This window comes from Dendropsophus ebraccatus, chromosome 10 (assembly GCF_027789765.1).
Source record: "Dendropsophus ebraccatus isolate aDenEbr1 chromosome 10, aDenEbr1.pat, whole genome shotgun sequence".
In the NCBI taxonomy this organism is placed as follows: Eukaryota; Metazoa; Chordata; class Amphibia; order Anura; family Hylidae; genus Dendropsophus; species Dendropsophus ebraccatus.
The window spans coordinates 24,015,577-24,032,812 of NC_091463.1; the positions used below are offsets into that span (position 1 = coordinate 24,015,577).

Here is a 17,236-nt window from a genome sequence, read left to right on the forward strand (position 1 = left end):
GTGTGTGAACATACCCTAACATTTTTATGGCTGTAATGCATCTAAAACTAAGATAAATTAAGCAATTTTACAAAGAATCTGTAAAACCTTGTATGTCATCTGGTCCTGCCATGGTATTCACTTTCATCTGTCCCCTACTTTTTGCCAACTTACATCAGTTAGGTTAGCAGGAAGTATGAGACAGATGGGAGGAGGTATGACTGCAATAATATAGTTACAAAGGTGGGTAAAGCCTTTGGGGGAGATTTATCAAAGGGTGTAAAATTTAGACTGTTGCAAACTGCCCACAGCAACCAATCACAGCTCAGCTTCCAGCTCTGGTGAAAGAAAAGTGGAGCTGTGATTGGTTGCTGTGGACAGTTTGCACCAGTCTAAATTTTACACCCTTTGATTATATATATATATATATATATATATATATATATATATATATATATATATATATATATTCTAAATATTAAATAACAATTATAATAAAATAATAGTAATAAAACAGCAGATCATTATGCCTCACACAAAAAGGGCTGTTTTTTATTTCTTATCTTCCGGCTGTATTTTTCTTTTATTTTACTGTGTGTGTGAATATTATAAGGCATTATGTTTCCACAAGGTTTTTTTTTGGCTGTTTATTTCATATTGATGGCCGTTATAGTAAAATTTTGGCCGTGACTATGAAATATTGGCTGTGGTTAGGCCTGAAAAGGCTAAAAAAAAAAAAAGGTTTAAATATTGAAAAATGGCCACTTTTTCTATTTGACACCAGTTTTCTTTTCTTTTTTTTTTTTTTTAAATGTGTAACATGAGCTTACAAATGTCCCTTAGAACGATCAGTGAGTTTATATTTTATAAAATTTAGTTTATACTATTTTACTTTTTTATTGAATACTTTTTATTTGATAACCAATTACTTTTCTTTCTCCTATACAGTGATTTTCATATATTAATACAACCAAAAATGTAAAATAATGATCTCTTCATTAAAGCACATAATACTACACACATTTCCCTTACGTCCTATTGGCCTCACAATAGATGGGGTGTCTCCGCCCCTGTGAGACCCGCAGGACGAGAGGAAATTTTAATAAACAGAAAAAAACAGCTCCACCCCCTCCGGTATAACTATGGCTCAACCCCCTCTACCTTCAGTTCTTTTTTTTCGTCCCTTGCAGGCCGCAGCGAGAGGAGGTCAGGAGAGATCTCCTGACCCTTTCTACATAGTTCGAGTGGGAAGTGCCTGGTGCACCCGGACTTCTTACTTGGATTTCAGAGGTTAGTGCGCATCAGAAGCGCTCTTGCTACTACCTGACTGAGCTCAGGTCGACCGGAGGTCTCCTCGTATGGGCGCCGCCATTTTGTCGTAGCCCGGTGAGCGGAAGTGCGTCACTCTAGGGGCCGGCGAGCCTTTTGATGACGTATATCCGGCGTGGGTGCCGGTCAGAAGCCATCTCCGTTCGGCGTTCTTCCGTGCAGACGGTAGAGGATCCTGGTGGTGAGATAAGTAATTCCGTTGTTGTGTACAGGAGCCTGCGTGGCGGAAAGCCAGACTTCAGGCAATGTATGAGCTCTTCTCTTTTTTTCTGTGAATTCTTGTAAGGAGAAATTTTTGGCTGATCACTGTATATATGTATAGATGTCCTCCAGAGAGGGGTCAGGAGGTGCTTCCAGGAAAAGCTCTTCCAAGAGGAAGCATCTAGCTTGCATTGAGTGCGGTAAGTGTTTTTTCTAATCTGGGAGAGGATGGCGAGTGTTTTAGCAGCCTGAGATTGTATCATATCATTTTTAGAAAATCTTCTGCCGGACGGCTGGGAATACCTTAAATGTCATATCTGCAGACAGCAAGCTCCGTCCCAGGGGGATGTTACTCCATCTATTTTAATAGACAAGGAGGAGCCTACAGTACAGGATGTGGTCGTCTGGGCTAAGAATTATATGGACCAGTCGGTTTCAGGTCTTAATAAATCTATTGTGGATTTAAAGGAGTCCCTGCAGAAACAGTAAGTCATATGAGTGCATCTCATAAGTATATTCTAGGAGATATCTAAAGTAGAGGTATCTGTTTTATAGGAAAAGATCTAGAAGAAGTTGCTCCCCGATGAGGGTGTCCCCATCTGATCATAATTATAGGGCACCCGTGGAAGAGATTTCATCTTCAGATGATGAGGATGACGATGAGGAACCTGATCCTGGGAGATGCTATTTTCCCACGGAAAAATTCAGCAAACTAACCAAAGCTGTTAGACATCAGAATCATCCGTATGAAGATGGGGAAAGACCAGGCACCTCGAGAAGATTTGAGGTGGATGAATCTGTCCTTAATATGATGAAGTTGGAGTGGTCAAAACCAGAAAAGGCTGCTGTGCTTAGTCGCAGGTTTAAAACCATTTATACCTTGGTTGAGGATAGATCTAAGGACTGGAAACCTCCCCCTAAAGTGGATGTAGCAGTTGCAAAGCTCTCTAAAAGAACCCTGGTGCCCTCGGATGATGGGTCCAGTTTAAAGGACCCGATGGACAGGCGGATGGAGACCTCCTTAAAGAGAGCCTATTCTGCAGCGTCGGCCCAGGCAGCCGTAGCTATTTCCTCAGTGGAGGTTAGCCTTGCGCTTAGGAAGTGGCTTATGGGATTGCAGGAGGATATAGAGACGGGGGTCAGTAGGGATAGAATGCTCACTCTATTTAAACATATTAATTTAGGTATAGATTTTCTTGCAGATGCCTCTCATCAGCAGGTACGCTTGTCTGCCAGATCGATGTCTCTTGCCACTGCCAGTCGCAGACAACTCTGGTTAAGACCTTGGTCTGGTGATACCAACTCTAAATACTATCTGAGTAACCTGGAATATATTCCAGGTCGTCTTTTTGGAGAGGAATTAGATAAACTAATGTTAGACCTCTCTGATAAGAAAGGAAAGTCTCTACCTTATAACCAAAGGCCTTTTCGGAGGCCTTTTCGTAGAGACAGAACCCCACAGAGAACCCGTCAGTTTCGTTATTCCTCTAGAGGCAGAGGCTCCTACACAGCCAGAAGAGGTAGCAACAGACAGCAGCCAAAGACCTCAGGCAAGAAACCAGATTTCTGACTATCTCGACGTCCCGGTAGGAGGACGTCTTACCCTATTCGCAGATACCTGGGATTCCGAGATCAAGGATCCTTGGGTAACAAATTTAGTTCGGGAGGGTTACTCCCTTTCTCTGGATCCTTATCCCCCAGAGAGATTTTTTGTTTCAAAACCCCCCAGACCTCCCAGGGACGCCATATTAGAGATGGAGATTCAGACTCTAATCTCCAAGGGGGCTTTAGAGGAAGTTCCCCTTCAGGAGAGGGGCAGGGGATTGTACTCCCCTGTGTTTCTTGTGCCAAAAGCATCCAAAAAGTGGAGACTCATTCTGGATTTAAGATTTCTCAACCGTTTTATAGTAAAGAAAAGGTTTCGAATGGACACAATTCGTTCTGTTCAATTTGTTCTTGTAAGAAACGATTTCCTTGCAGCTCTGGACCTCCAGGACGCTTATTTCCACATCCCGATTTGGCCTCCGCACAGAAGACTGCTGAGAATTGCGGTTTCAATAGAAGGCTGTGTACGCCATCTGCAGTTCAAGGTTCTCCCCTTCGGCATCAGCACAGCACCATTTGTGTTTACCAAGGTAGTGGCCTCGGTAGTTGCCCAATTGAGACTCCAGGGAATCCGAGTGGTTCCTTATCTGGACGATTGGCTAATCATTGCCGCCACAGAGGACCTCCTCCACACACAGGTCAGCATAATCTTGTCTTTCCTCCATCGTCTCGGATGGATTATAAACAGGGACAAGTCGGATCTCACTCCTTCTACGCGCAAACCCTTTTTAGGGTTCCTGATAGACACGCAACGCATGCAACTCTTTCTTTCCCCTCAGAGAAAGCTAAGAATCAGACAAGGATGTCAATTTCTAGCCAGACCCAGACAGGTTCCTATCAGAACAGTCATGAAGTTTTTGGGTCTTCTTTCATCTTCAGCAGACGCAGTCCAGTGGGCACTCTGGCACATGCGCACTCTCCAGATGGAGATGCTTCAAGCTTGGGACAGATCCCTATTTTCTCTAGACTCCAAGATGGTACTCTCACCCAACAGCAGAAGATCCCTGGAGTGGTGGAGGAATCTCAAAGATGGGAGGAACTTGGAAGAGCCAGAATGGATGTTTCTTACGACGGATGCCTCGGGGACAGGCTGGGGAGCACATATGCTGGACCTCGACATCTCAGGACAATGGTCAACAGAGGAGTCCAAACTATCATCCAACACTCGGGAATTAAGAGCAATAACCTACGCACTCCGTCATTTCGCCCCGATGCTCCTTCAGAAGTCAGTCCGGATTCGTACAGACAACATAGCCTGTGTGTGGTACATCAACAAGCAGGGAGGTACCAGATCCCAATCCCTTCTGAAGGAAGTGGAAAGGATCTTTCTATGGGCAGAAGGAAGGATAACGAGTTTATCCGCAACCCATATCAAGGGAGACCTGAATATCCTGGCGGATCGCCTGAGTCGCGGTCTAACCATACCAGGGGAATGGTGTCTGAACGATGCCATATTTCAGATGTTAGTTCAGAAATGGGGATTACCCCAGATAGACTTGATGGCAACACGAGACAACAGGAAGCTGAGCAGATTTTTTTTCCCTTTACAGGATGGACAATCCACTCGTGGTGGACGCCATGACGGTGCAATGGAGTTTCAGTCTGGCCTATGTCTTCCCCCCGGTTGCCATGATACCGAGAGTATTGATGAAAATCAGGCAGGACCAAGCTTCAGTGATAGCTATCATACCTTTCTGGCCGAAGAGAGCTTGGTTCCCATTACTCATGACGATGAGCCAGGGGAACTATTGGAGGTTGCCGCCATGGCCAGACCTCATTACACAGGGCCCACACCGCTGCCAGAACCTGAAAGCGTTCAACTTGACAGCGTGGAGACTAGTAGGCCCATACTAAGAGCTTCGGAACTCTCGCGGAGAGTTTTACAGACCCTTTCTCACTCGAGAAGTGAGGCAACTAACAGATCATATTCAAGAATTCAGAAAACTTTCTGTAATTGGGCAATCTCTAGGAGTATTAATCCAGAGGCTCCGTCCACAGCTCAATTGTTAGACTTTCTCCAGGACGGCTTTGACAGGGGTCTTAGACCTAGCTCCATTAGGGTGCAAATCGCTGCCCTCTCAGTTTTCCTGGGAAAGAAGCTATTACAACTTCAACAAGTAAAGGATTTTTCTAGAGCCATTGATAGGCTAAGACCTCCTCTAGTCAGACCAGTCTCTCCATGGGATCTATCTCTGGTTCTCAGATACCTGTGTTCTCATCCCTTTGAACCACTGGAGGAAGCGGACATGAAGTTTGTCACGTTTAAGATTTCGTTTCTCCTGGCTATAGTAACAGCCAAAAGGGTTGGTGAGCTACAAGCATTAGGTTCTGTAGAACCATATCTAACCTTCCTTCCGGACAGAGTGCTTCTCAGATTCCTTCCGCAATTCAGGCCCAAGGTTCCATCCTTTTCTAATTTAAACCAGCCCATTATCATTCCTGCTTTTCAGCCATCGTCTGCCGAAGGGGAAGATCATTCTTCTTTGGATGTTCCTCGTTGCCTCAGAGTATACTTATCCAGAACTCAAGAGTTCAGAAAGGAGGAAAACCTACTGGTACTGTTTCAGGGTCGCTTTAGGGGCAAGAAAGCTTCCAAACCATCAATCTCTAGATGGATCTGCGACTGCATTCGCACTTGTTACACTTTAGCAGAAAGGGAGATGCCAGAGTTTCTGCAAGCCCATTCCACTAGAGCAGTGTCTACCACCTGGGCAGAGAGATGTGCTGTTCCAATTGAAAACATTTGTTTATCAGCTACTTGGTCTACACCGGGTACATTTATTAAGCATTATCGCCTACACTCCCTCCTTGCTGACAGGACGCTTTTTGCCAGTTCTGTCCTTAGTGCTGTGGTGTCTGAGGGCCCTCCCGATGGGGGTACTTCTCGCTAATTCCCATCTATTGTGAGGCCAATAGGACGTAAGGGAAGTTGACATTTTGAATGTTAATGTGTTTTCCCTGAGTCCTATTGGCATCACAAGAGTCCCCCCCTTAGTAGATTTATTGTTATTGAACTGAAGGTAGAGGGGGTTGAGCCATAGTTATACCGGAGGGGGTGGAGCTGTTTTTTTCTGTTTATTAAAATTTCCTCTCGTCCTGCGGGTCTCACAGGGGCGGAGACACCCCATCTATTGTGATGCCAATAGGACTCAGGGAAAACACATTAACATTCAAAATGTCAACTTATAGAGGCGGTATGTATTATAGGATTTAATTAGTTTGTTATGTCTTTTGTTTTTTTGTTTTTTTCAACTATGGATTCATCAGTGCCGAACACTTTACTTTTTCTTTGTTTTACCTGGTTCTTTGTACCTTTACAACTCAAATATAACTGCATTAAGTTTATAACAAGGCCTTTTGTGTCTTCCCTTGTTTTTTATTACACTTCACAAAAATTTTGTAATTGAAGTAGTAGCTATTGATTTGGATGTATATAAAGTAGGACTTAATTCGGCACAAAAGTCTTGAACCACCGTTCTTTGTGCAAAAGCCTCCAGCTTTATTTAAAAAAAAAATTAGAATATTACCCCTTAAAGTGTCGCTGACGTTATAACTTTCAAAATTTAAATCAGTTAGGGGTTGTGAAATAAACAATATACATTCATTATTTATTTTTATTTGTTTTTATATATTGCACTAAAATAAAGCTATACTTACTTGTATCCAGGTCCGTTCTTCTGAAGCTTTTTAGTCTTGTGCCGGGTCTGGTGTCGGTTGATTAAAAGAGACTAAACACATGAGGTCCAAGCAGTACAGAGAGTCACAGCTCAATGTGTCCGTCAATCACTTGACTGCCTTCTCTGTGAGCGCAGATGATTGGACTTCTTGTGTTTAGTCTTTTTTTTTCAACCAACACAAGACTAAAAATCTGCCTTCAGGAGAATGGACCTGGATACAAGTAAGTATAGCTTTGTTTTAAAACATGATAGCAAAAAAATATTGAATGTGAATTGCAAATATGCTTTATATCACATCCCCTGCTAATTTAGATTTTGAAAGCTATAGCGACAGGGACACTTTAACGATGTGGACCTCTTTCAATTTTCCATCTACAAACATATATAAGGGAATCATTTTTTGCCCTCCGTGATCCTTACATTTTGTCGCTACCACATGTAGAAAGATGCAACGTTTTGATCACTTTTTATTCCATTTGGTCTGCAATGTGATGTGAGCAAATATCAGCAATTTTTTACTTTTACGATTCTTTTTTTGCATTTATACCATTGATCGTGCGGGATTAAAAATATTATTGCTATTGTAACGGACAGTTTCACACACATTGATACCAAATATGTTTATATTTAATTTTTGTTTACATCTTTGAATTTGGGTAAACAGAAAAGGGGGGTGGTTTGAACTTTTATTATTATGGGAACTTCTTAAAATGCATAAAAAAAAACCCTTTCTTTTGTAATTTTTTTTAAAATCCCCTTAGGGGCTATTATGATCACAAGTTAGATTGCTTATACTGATCAATACTATGCTACTTTATATCATTGATCACTTAGATCAGAGCTCTGCTGGGAATCAGCAACAGATCTGTGGCTGCTATGAAGGCCTAGTACAGGTTTCCGGCATCCAAAGCAACCGATCAGCAGGGACTGATCAGACCTCGGATGACAGGTCAATGAGGCGTTTAAATGGCATGATCACTATTGATCATGGCATTTAAATGGTTCAATGACTGACATTTACTGTGAGCAGCGGCTACTAATAGCACAGAGTACTCGACAGTGACGTGATTTTAGGACCCTCCCGTGTGGTACATATACTGTGCAGAGAGTTAAAGGGTTAAACTATGACCACGACTAAAGACCTAATAAATTATTAAGACTGATAAAAACTCTGGGAAGACAATTCAACTCTAAGAATCCTTAGCTGTCAAGAAGCCATAGGAGAAAAAGAGTGAAGTTAGCACCAGAACCCTGAAAGCCGACTCGTGAAATGTAGAGTAATGCTGTACAGTAAATGGAGATGTTTAGAAGTAATGGAAGGCAGTATGTATACCGCCGAAGCAATGACAGACTCTTTGAACTATGTCTACGACCATCTGTTAAGCGTGACCGAGAATCAGTGCAAGTTTTAGGACACATGACAACCTCGAAAGTTACTAATTGAATGTGTCATGAATGCTGGTAGGCAGCAACACATCATGTAATATCCCGGTACGCCTCCATTGGGAAAACAATTCTAGAGAGAGATAATGAATCAGGGCAGAAGAACATCAAGTCATACTTATTAAACAGAGGAGCTGCTGGCGTTCTATAGTAATAGAAGTTCTTTAGTATTATAAGCTCTTACATTATGGCTACGTTCACACAATGTCCAAAAAAGAAAAAAGGCGTCCGCTTTTTGTGTTTAAAAAGACGCCCGTTATTGCATCATTTTAAGTGACAAATAAAATGCATTGAAGTCTATGGAGAAACGGACGTGTTTTTCACCAATGGATTGAATGACGGACGTCTTTTCAGGCGGGCACATTCATTACAATGTGTGAAAAACACATCCGTTATTCCATAGACTTCAATGCATTTTAGTCAACGCATTTAAAATGATGCAATAACGGACATCTTTTTAAACAAAAAAAAACTGACGCTTTTTTCCTTTTTTTGGAGGTTGTGTGAACATAGCCTATAGTTTATAACATTGCCTGCAATAAAGAAAACATGGGAAGCTAGGTCAAAATAACCAAAAAATCCCACTAACACACATTTACCATATATACCAATACATCGCTAAAGGAAAAATAGCGGATCCAAACAGTTAAAGGGATTTTCCAGCCCTAGAAAATGCTAAAATATTTATGTTACTCTCCACCAAATGCCTTCCCTGACTGGGATGAAAACAGAAAGCAATGCTCAGGAGAGACCGGACTGGGAGGAGGTGAGTATAACTTTCATTCTTTATGCCAGCCCAAGCCTACATAGATGGTAGCAAACATAGGTATAAAACCCACCAAATCTCTCTCTCCAGGAGGGGGGATGATTCAACATATATTTTACCCAGCCGGATAACTACTTTAAGGAATCTCTTTTGTTACTGTGGTTCAATAGGTGCCAATGGCTGCATTAAATATACTTTAGGTGCTAGGAGCCAATGGAAGGGCCCAAAGCTGCGGTGCCTTTACAAGGCTCAAAAATGTGTACTGCCTATTAATTTCATCCAAGTAAGCCACATATTCCTGTTTACATGGGAAGATGTGCAGCAGACTAACAATGAATTAAGTGGCCACATAAGAGATTAAATGAGCCACCGAAGAAGAGATTCGTATCTGCCTGTCTATAATCGGCCCACGTAAAAGGACCTTAACCCCAAACCCCAAGCAGCATTAACCCATTCACGCCAGCCATACGTGTATATATATATATATACAGTGGTACCTTGGTTTAAGAGTAACCTGGTTTAAGAGCGTTTTGGTGTAAGAGCTCATAGTTTTTCAAAATTGTTACTTGGTTTAAGAGCATTGCTTCGGTTTAAGAGCTCCCTGTACTGGGTGGGAGCGCGAGTGGAGGAGGGGAAAGGTCTGCATAGCAGGGTCTACAGCCCTGTACTCTGACCCAGAAAGTCTCCCTCACCTTCCAAATCATAGCAGATCCACTTCAGGCTGGGGCTTACATCAGGGGACAGGACTATGGAGGTAATCTCTCCATAGCTGTAACCCCTCTCTCCCTGGACAGAGAGCGCTGCATGTATGTGCCCACATCTGCCCTGCTCATTCCTTCATGCCCCCTGCAGTCTCTGTCAGCCCTTGTGTTTCCCATCCTGTACAGTAACGTATAATATCACTTATTCTGCTGTTTCAGAATGTTTGTTTCATTAGTTTTACCTGTTATTCAGAATAATAAATATTTATTTTGGGGGTGTGGAACCAATTGTCTGCATTTCTATGATTTCTTATGGGAAAATTTGCTTTGGTTAAAGAGTGGATTTGGTTTGGTCGTGGAACTAATTCTGCTCGTAATCCAAGGCACCACTGTATATATGTTCCTGCTGCACATACCCCATGGTGCAGTAGTGCATAAATATGTTCCTGACTTCAGGGGCTTTTGATGATAATGACAGGAAGCTACCTGTCATTAACCCCTTAAACGCCGCGACCTATAGCGATCACGGCATTTAAGGTAGTCAGTGACAGGACAAGCACCTGTCACTGACTGATCGGGACTCCCGCAGCCATCCTGCCAGGGGCTCCATTGCTTGTACCGACGAGCAGGGGTAAGCCACATACCTCTGTCCTGGCAGATCGGCATTCTGTGTATAGAGTCTGCTCTCAGGCAGGCTCTATGCATAGATCGCCAATAACACTGATCTATGCTATACTATGGCATAGCATAGATCAGTATATGCAATCTAATGAGTGCATGTTTTACAATGAATAAAAGTGTTAAAAAAAGTGTATGAAAAAAGTTTTTAAAAGTATTTAAAAATCCTTATAACTCCCCCCCCCAAAAAAAGTTTAAAATACCTCCTTGTCCATTTATAAAAATATGTTAAAATAAATAAGAAAACATACTATATGTCATTGCATACAGAATCTATTACATTTTACATTGTTCCCACACGGTGAACGGCGTAAACAGAAAAAAAACACACCAGGATTGTTGATTTTTTTAAATTATATATCAGAAAAAAAATAAAAAGCGATCAAAATTTTCCTTTTACACCAATATTAAACTAATAAAAACTAGAGATCATGGCACAAAAAATGACTCCCCAATTAGTCCTGTAGGTGGAAAGATAAAAGCACTATTCCTCGTAGAAGGTGGGGAGGAACATTGCATTCATTTGACCCGGACATCCTGGCACCAATGACCTCTGTCATGAAGGGGTTAAACGTTCCATTCTGATACCATGCACCAAGTAATACAAATGCTTTGTGTTAGTCTAAAGCAAATAAATAAATAAATTCTAATGGCATAAAGGGAATGAGATAAACAAAAAGATGGCACAACAACGAGACTCAGATAAATAGAATCAAATAAGTAAAGAGTTCACGCAATGACAAATCAAATATAATAACTGAATAGCACATAATAGAAAATCAAAAAGTAGACAATGTGAGCAACAGCAAATCAAACATCACTCCCACGGGGAGAGGAAAGTTTTATAAGGTAAACAACAACTGGTTCCAAACAAGCAACTTCATTTTTTTTCTGCTACAAGACTGACATACTATTATAGATAGTAACTGAATGTTAGAGGAAGCCTTAAAAGCAAAATGTTTCACGCATACTACACTTACCAGTCCTATAAAAAAATGCTACAGTGTAGTAGTAATATATTACATAGGAGGAAAAATGTGACAATCACACTGTATTTTTATTACGGTACCTGTCATTTTATCAGCCGTCTTGTAAAATATATATTATTATTAGAGTATAATAAATCTGTATGTATAGATGCCTTATGTGCTGTTTGTCTCAAGTTTGGCGCCTTGCTGCTGTTGTTGTTGCAGAACTACAACCCCCATAATGAACTGCCAGAAGAACATTATGGGGGTTATAGTTCACAAACTCTAGTAAGTTACAAGTTGAAAATCTACAACCCCTATCATAAACTGTCTGCATTACACTGAGGGGCATTAGAGTTAGCACAAGGTTCCCCATGTCCTGCCAGGAATCCTCTCTTTCATTGTATCAGTGATTGCTGATACAATTGAATACAGGCAGCCTGCAGGCTTGCTAACCGCAGTTCTCCCTAATTAGCTGAAATTTTTACAGGCTTGGTCGGGATGGTGATCGTTGCGACACCTATAGCTACGCCACTGGCCCCCACACTTTGTGTAGTAGTGGCCCAGTTGGGGTGGGTCTATTCAAGTTCCTCCAAATAGGCAGGGACAGTGGACTGGGTTCAGTTCAGGGCTTACTGTACTTCAGATGTGACAGCTGAAGTATGTGGACACTGGACACACTCACTGGAGCCCTATGTAATTGTTTCTCCCTGTTGTGAGCATACAGTATCACACCACACACCTGGATTTATTCTGATCAGGACCAGATATTGAAATTCTGCTAATTTTTTTTCTTTAATTTTAATTTATCAATAAAAATTTTTAATTTAAGGCTAAAATGTCTTTTTTAGCTGCAGATGGGCCTGATTGGCGTAAAAATATTTGCAAATAGTCTACTTGCAAATATTTTATTCGCATCAGGCCCATCTGTGCCTTCTACGCCAGTGGGGAGGGGAGGGGGCATTATAGGGGTGCGGCAGCACACAGAGGGGGCTGGGCCACTGCGTGCGCCACATTTATAATTTTTCAGGCGGAAAAATGATAGTGAAACCTACGCCAGCTCTGGACGGGCTCCATGTACACAGGATTTATGTAGAGGCAATGCGCCTCATCATCCGTGCGGTACTGCAGTACGGGCCGGGATGATGTTTAGTAACACTGGCCACTCTGTGACCTGGCCGGTTCACAAAACGGCCGGTGTTTCATGCAATGTAAACATGGTCTTACTGGCTAATCTATCTAGCCTTAAAAAGCATTCAACTGCATATAGAGATATTGGTTTACAACAAATCTCATGGACATAGGCACTGCTTCACTTCTAAGGTAGAGTTTTCTAGACATGTTCTGTGACCTGTGCAGAGATAATTGTACAAGGTGAGGAGAAGGTTTAGCATTGACCATCATCTATTATGAATGGTCTCATTCTGTCTTAGCTATATGAAGGTGTCACTTTTCACTGTTATCCTGTCTCTGATGATAAAAAGGACAATACTGGGAAGCGATCTGTGCAAAACAGATTACTGTAAATGTCAGATGATTATTATTAAGCTTAGAGTGCAGCAAGAATATTTTACAATATAGATAGGAAACTTGGAAATATTGTTTAAAAATAACATTTTTCCAATTCCCTTTAAACAGTTCCATGAAACAGACATCTGCCTACAATTATGCACATGGACGCAATGAACATCAGCAGACGCTGTTCTGTGTATGGAGTAGGTTTGTAAGCATGCTGTATGACCTGTGCACATGCCATTCTACAAAGCAAAGCTAAGCTGCTATTGTCTTTGCTGTACTTCTGTGCAAATCACTAAGAAGCTTTACAGAGCATAGTCTTTGACCTTTAACAAGGACATTCCATAGGGAGGGGGAGGCTGTTAAAACTAATGGTAATTCTGTACAGATCCCTTTACAATAGTCTCCTCCTTATCATCACAGACATAACAGGATGCCACAGCTTATTTTTTAGACTAGTCATCAGAATAAAAACTGCAAGATATCAGGATTCTTTCAAACCATAGTAAATGGAAAATTAAATTTAAAACAAAAAAAATCACTAAAATTCTTAAAAATCTTTGTTTTATATAAAAACTTCATTGAAACAATGTATAATTTTCTGATGACATGTTCCCATTAAGCTTCTGTTATAGACTTTCTCTATCTTCATACTTGACCAACCTATTCTATGACAGTCTGATAATCTAGTACTATATGGGAGAGATCCTAAATCTAGAACAGCTGAGTGCTAAGGATATGGAATTTCCACCATATAGGGCCACCATCACAATGTGTGCAACCTTTCTGCAGGAAACTGTCGGGACGTTCAGCTCCCTATGGATATACATGTAAAATGTGATGTAACTTATTCTTGCATATTCTTTTCTTTAGAGTTTGACTAAAGCTGATGTGCGTCTATGTGTTTATAGCCTGTGTTTTCTGTTCTGTGTGCAGGGAGGTCTGATCGCGCTGCTTTTACTTCTGCTGATTTTCTCAGTTGCATTGTTCGTTCAGCGGCGCTGGCACAAGCGGAGAAGAATTCCACAAAAGAGCGCCAGCACTGAAGCCACTCATGAAATTCACTACATCCCATCTGTTTTGCTAGGACCCCCCTCTCGGGACTTTAGGTCATCTAAGCTACAGCCGCACAGCTCGGTTTTGAGGATGTCCATACGAGAGACACCAATTTTGGATGATTATGATTGCGATGAGGAAGACTCTCAAAGAGGTTCAGAGCGGGGGAGTCAACTGGATCACACAAAGCAAATGACACAAGAGAGAAAAGAGAAGAGAAAAGTACAAAAAAGAGGTAAGTAGCTAAAAAATTTTTTACATTTTTATTGTTAATTAAATCCCGGTTAGAATTTAGCACTGTGAAGTATTTTAGCTTTTCAAAAAAATTCTGTAATTGGGGGCAGCATTTACTGGTCTAGGAAGAGGACAGAAAAAAAATCACTATCATGTAATATATATTTTGCCAGTGCAAATCTGCATTCTAGATGAAGTTTCTGGTTTACCATAAGGTTTAATAGTTAGATGATGTTTTTGTAAATTATTTTGATTAGCTACTAGAAATGAGCGCAACACAATCACGCTCCAGTCCGATCGTTCGGCATTTGAATTAAGTGGCTGAAGAAGTGGGATGCTGCCCTCGGGAGTCCTGGAAAACATGGACACAGCCTATGGCTTATGGCTGTATCCAGGCATTCTCCAGGCATTCCAGCGCTGCATTCAACTTCTTCAGCCGCCGGTAATCAAATGCTGAACCATTAAACTCGAGCATGATTGTGCTACGTTGATCTTAGCTACAATATGGCATAAGGTAAGGGACTGTATTGTGTACACATCTTTGTGGGAATTTTTTTTTTAGTTTATCTGCTTTGTCTGTGAGCATGAGTATAAAAAAAATGGAGCAGGCAGATCCACCACCAACTAAGCCTGACAAACCGCAAGCTATTTTTGGGATCTGATGAAATATAGATGACTGGCTCCTTGTTTCTTTCGAATTGTTCCTGTTATTGTCTTAATATATTGGTGACCATTATTTGTACAGTATGTACTGTACTCTCTCTGCAGGTTCCACACCCCACCAAAGTAACAATTACCCTAAAGTTTGGCAAACCTGTAGAACTGAACTTTTAAAAAGTTTGCTCATCTCTATCCTGGAGCAATTTTCAAGAGAAGAGTAGTCTAAATGTGGTGACCAGGGATTGCTAAGTGGTGTGCGGGGCTAGATGGTGGTCTTCCTGAGGCACTTGTCACGGTGGCCAGGAGTGGTGTGCGCCCACCCCTAGATACACCAACAAAATACTTTTTTAATATGGGTGTAGATGTGAAGTAAATCTGTAAAGTCTGTTTGAATTTGAACAAAAAAACACTTTTACTGTAATCCATTTAACGCAATACACGGTAGTAAGTCTTTTCTTTTAATTTAGGTGTAATACATAAAATCCAATCCTTGAGTGGGGTATCTTTAGGTTTGTGAACGCAGCTTCGTGCTGTAGGAATAATACTTAAATACTTTATTTATTTAATTTCTAAGTCTTTAGATGCTGTAACTCAGCTGGCTTTGGGAGAGGAGATAGGAGTGCACTGGTGTAAATCTTCCATCTATTTGTTGTCTATGGGCATATAGTGACAAAGGGCAGGAACGTAGATCCCAGGTTATGGGCGAAGCTAGCCGTTGGGGGGGATCCCTAGGGAATCCTACCGAATTGCAGTGGCGTCTTTTCTTTATCTGCTTACCTAACCACTGACTAGTAATCCTTCATTGGTTGTCACGAGAGAGAAAATAGCAGCCGCCCAGTGTAAGTAGAGGTGGTCCCCTCAGTCCCTTTTCACCTCAGCCTCCTCAGTATGCCTCTAGCCAAACATGGCTTAGATGAGGTTGCTTTAAAAGAAATAATAAGCTCCTTGTTTTGGGCTCTTGAGCTGGGGAGCCATGAGAGCAGCTCCCTCACTGAAATCCTCTCAGTACTCAATCTCCCTCAGTGAATGAACTCTTCCCTGATTGGCCAGAACACAACAGAAAGGCTTTGATACTGGACAGTGATTGGCCAGATCACACATAAGTGACAGTCGGTCAGTTAACCCTTACCTTCAGCTGTGCACACAATACAGGAAGTGATTGATTTCAGTTATTTCTTTCAAAGTCCTGGTAAAATTTTTATTAAAGTATTGTATTTCCCCCAAAAGTTATACAAATCACCAATATACACTAATACCCAGTGCCCTCTGTCCCTCGGTGTCCCCCTGCCATCATCCTCTCCAGCAGCCACAGCCCACACAGCTCTGGGAGTCGGGTCGTGACATCACCATTTTGTCCAGAAAGTGACATCACCATGCTATCCAGGAAGTGACATCACCATGTTTTCCAGAAAGTGACATCACCATGTTATCCTGGAAGTGAAGCCTTGATGCAGTAGTATGTGCAGGGAAAAAATACTTTCTAAGCATTTACCGTAATAAGTGTATATTGGGGATTCGTATAACTTTTGGGGGGGCAATACAATACTTTTCGCTGGACTTCTCCTTTAAGTTGAGGGTGCCAATAAATGTAACTGACATACAGTATTTTTGGAGTTTTGTGTGAAATTATATTATTTCTGGGTGTTTTTCTCTAATTTTCTTTGTGTAATTCCACTGAAACTTCTTCAGCCACCTATATTCAAATGCCAGACGATCAGACTCTAGTATGCTCGGGTTATTTTCATTTCTATAAAACATGTTTAATTTTTTGGGGAAGAAATGCTTCATTTTCTGGATAAATTTCAGGGGTGCCATGGCTGCATGATTATTTTTTTTTATCCATATACAATTCCTATAAATTTATAAATAATTTTAAGGTCAGTAATGCCTACTGGAAATTTGAAGTTTATATAGTTTCTAGCTGAATTTTCAAAAATGCAGATAATGGTTAAAATGGCTTATTCACTTTAATAACTCTGCTCAATCATCAGATATTTTTGTCTATGTAATATGACTGCAGGCTGCTTGACTGACAGTGTGGGACAGTATGATATCTTGTGTAGGAGGGATTGCTGGAGGAAACAGTCAAGTGGTTTTATTTTTAATTCTCATCACGACATTCACTTGATCCTCTGAATCCAGCTTCAACCAGAAACCCATGGAGATTTTTTTTTTTTAATTCTAAGGTAAAATAGTTAAATAATTCTAATACTGATGGCATAATACATATAAATGTATTGTCCATAATAGACATACCGTATTTTCTGGAGTATAATACGACTGGGCAATCCAGCTCAGGGATTAGTTGGCATAAACTAATAAAATACGATTAGGGCCAGTTCACACGGAGCAAAACTGGCGGAATTCCGCCAGTTTTAATCCATGTGAACTGGCCCTTAGGCAGTTGAACAATTAACTCTTTGT

The 17,236-nt window shown here is 41.1% G+C and overlaps 1 protein-coding gene across 2 annotated transcripts in view; it reads left to right on the forward strand.

The window, feature by feature from the left end:
• Positions 1-17,236, forward strand: part of ASTN2 (astrotactin 2) — a 526,582-nt gene that overhangs the window by 127,754 nt on the left and 381,592 nt on the right. For both annotated transcript variants that reach the window (XM_069943247.1, XM_069943248.1), the window contains exon 3: positions 13,799-14,153. In XM_069943247.1, the coding sequence (XP_069799348.1) occupies positions 13,799-14,153 (355 nt within the window). The remainder of the gene's footprint in view (positions 1-13,798; positions 14,154-17,236) is intronic.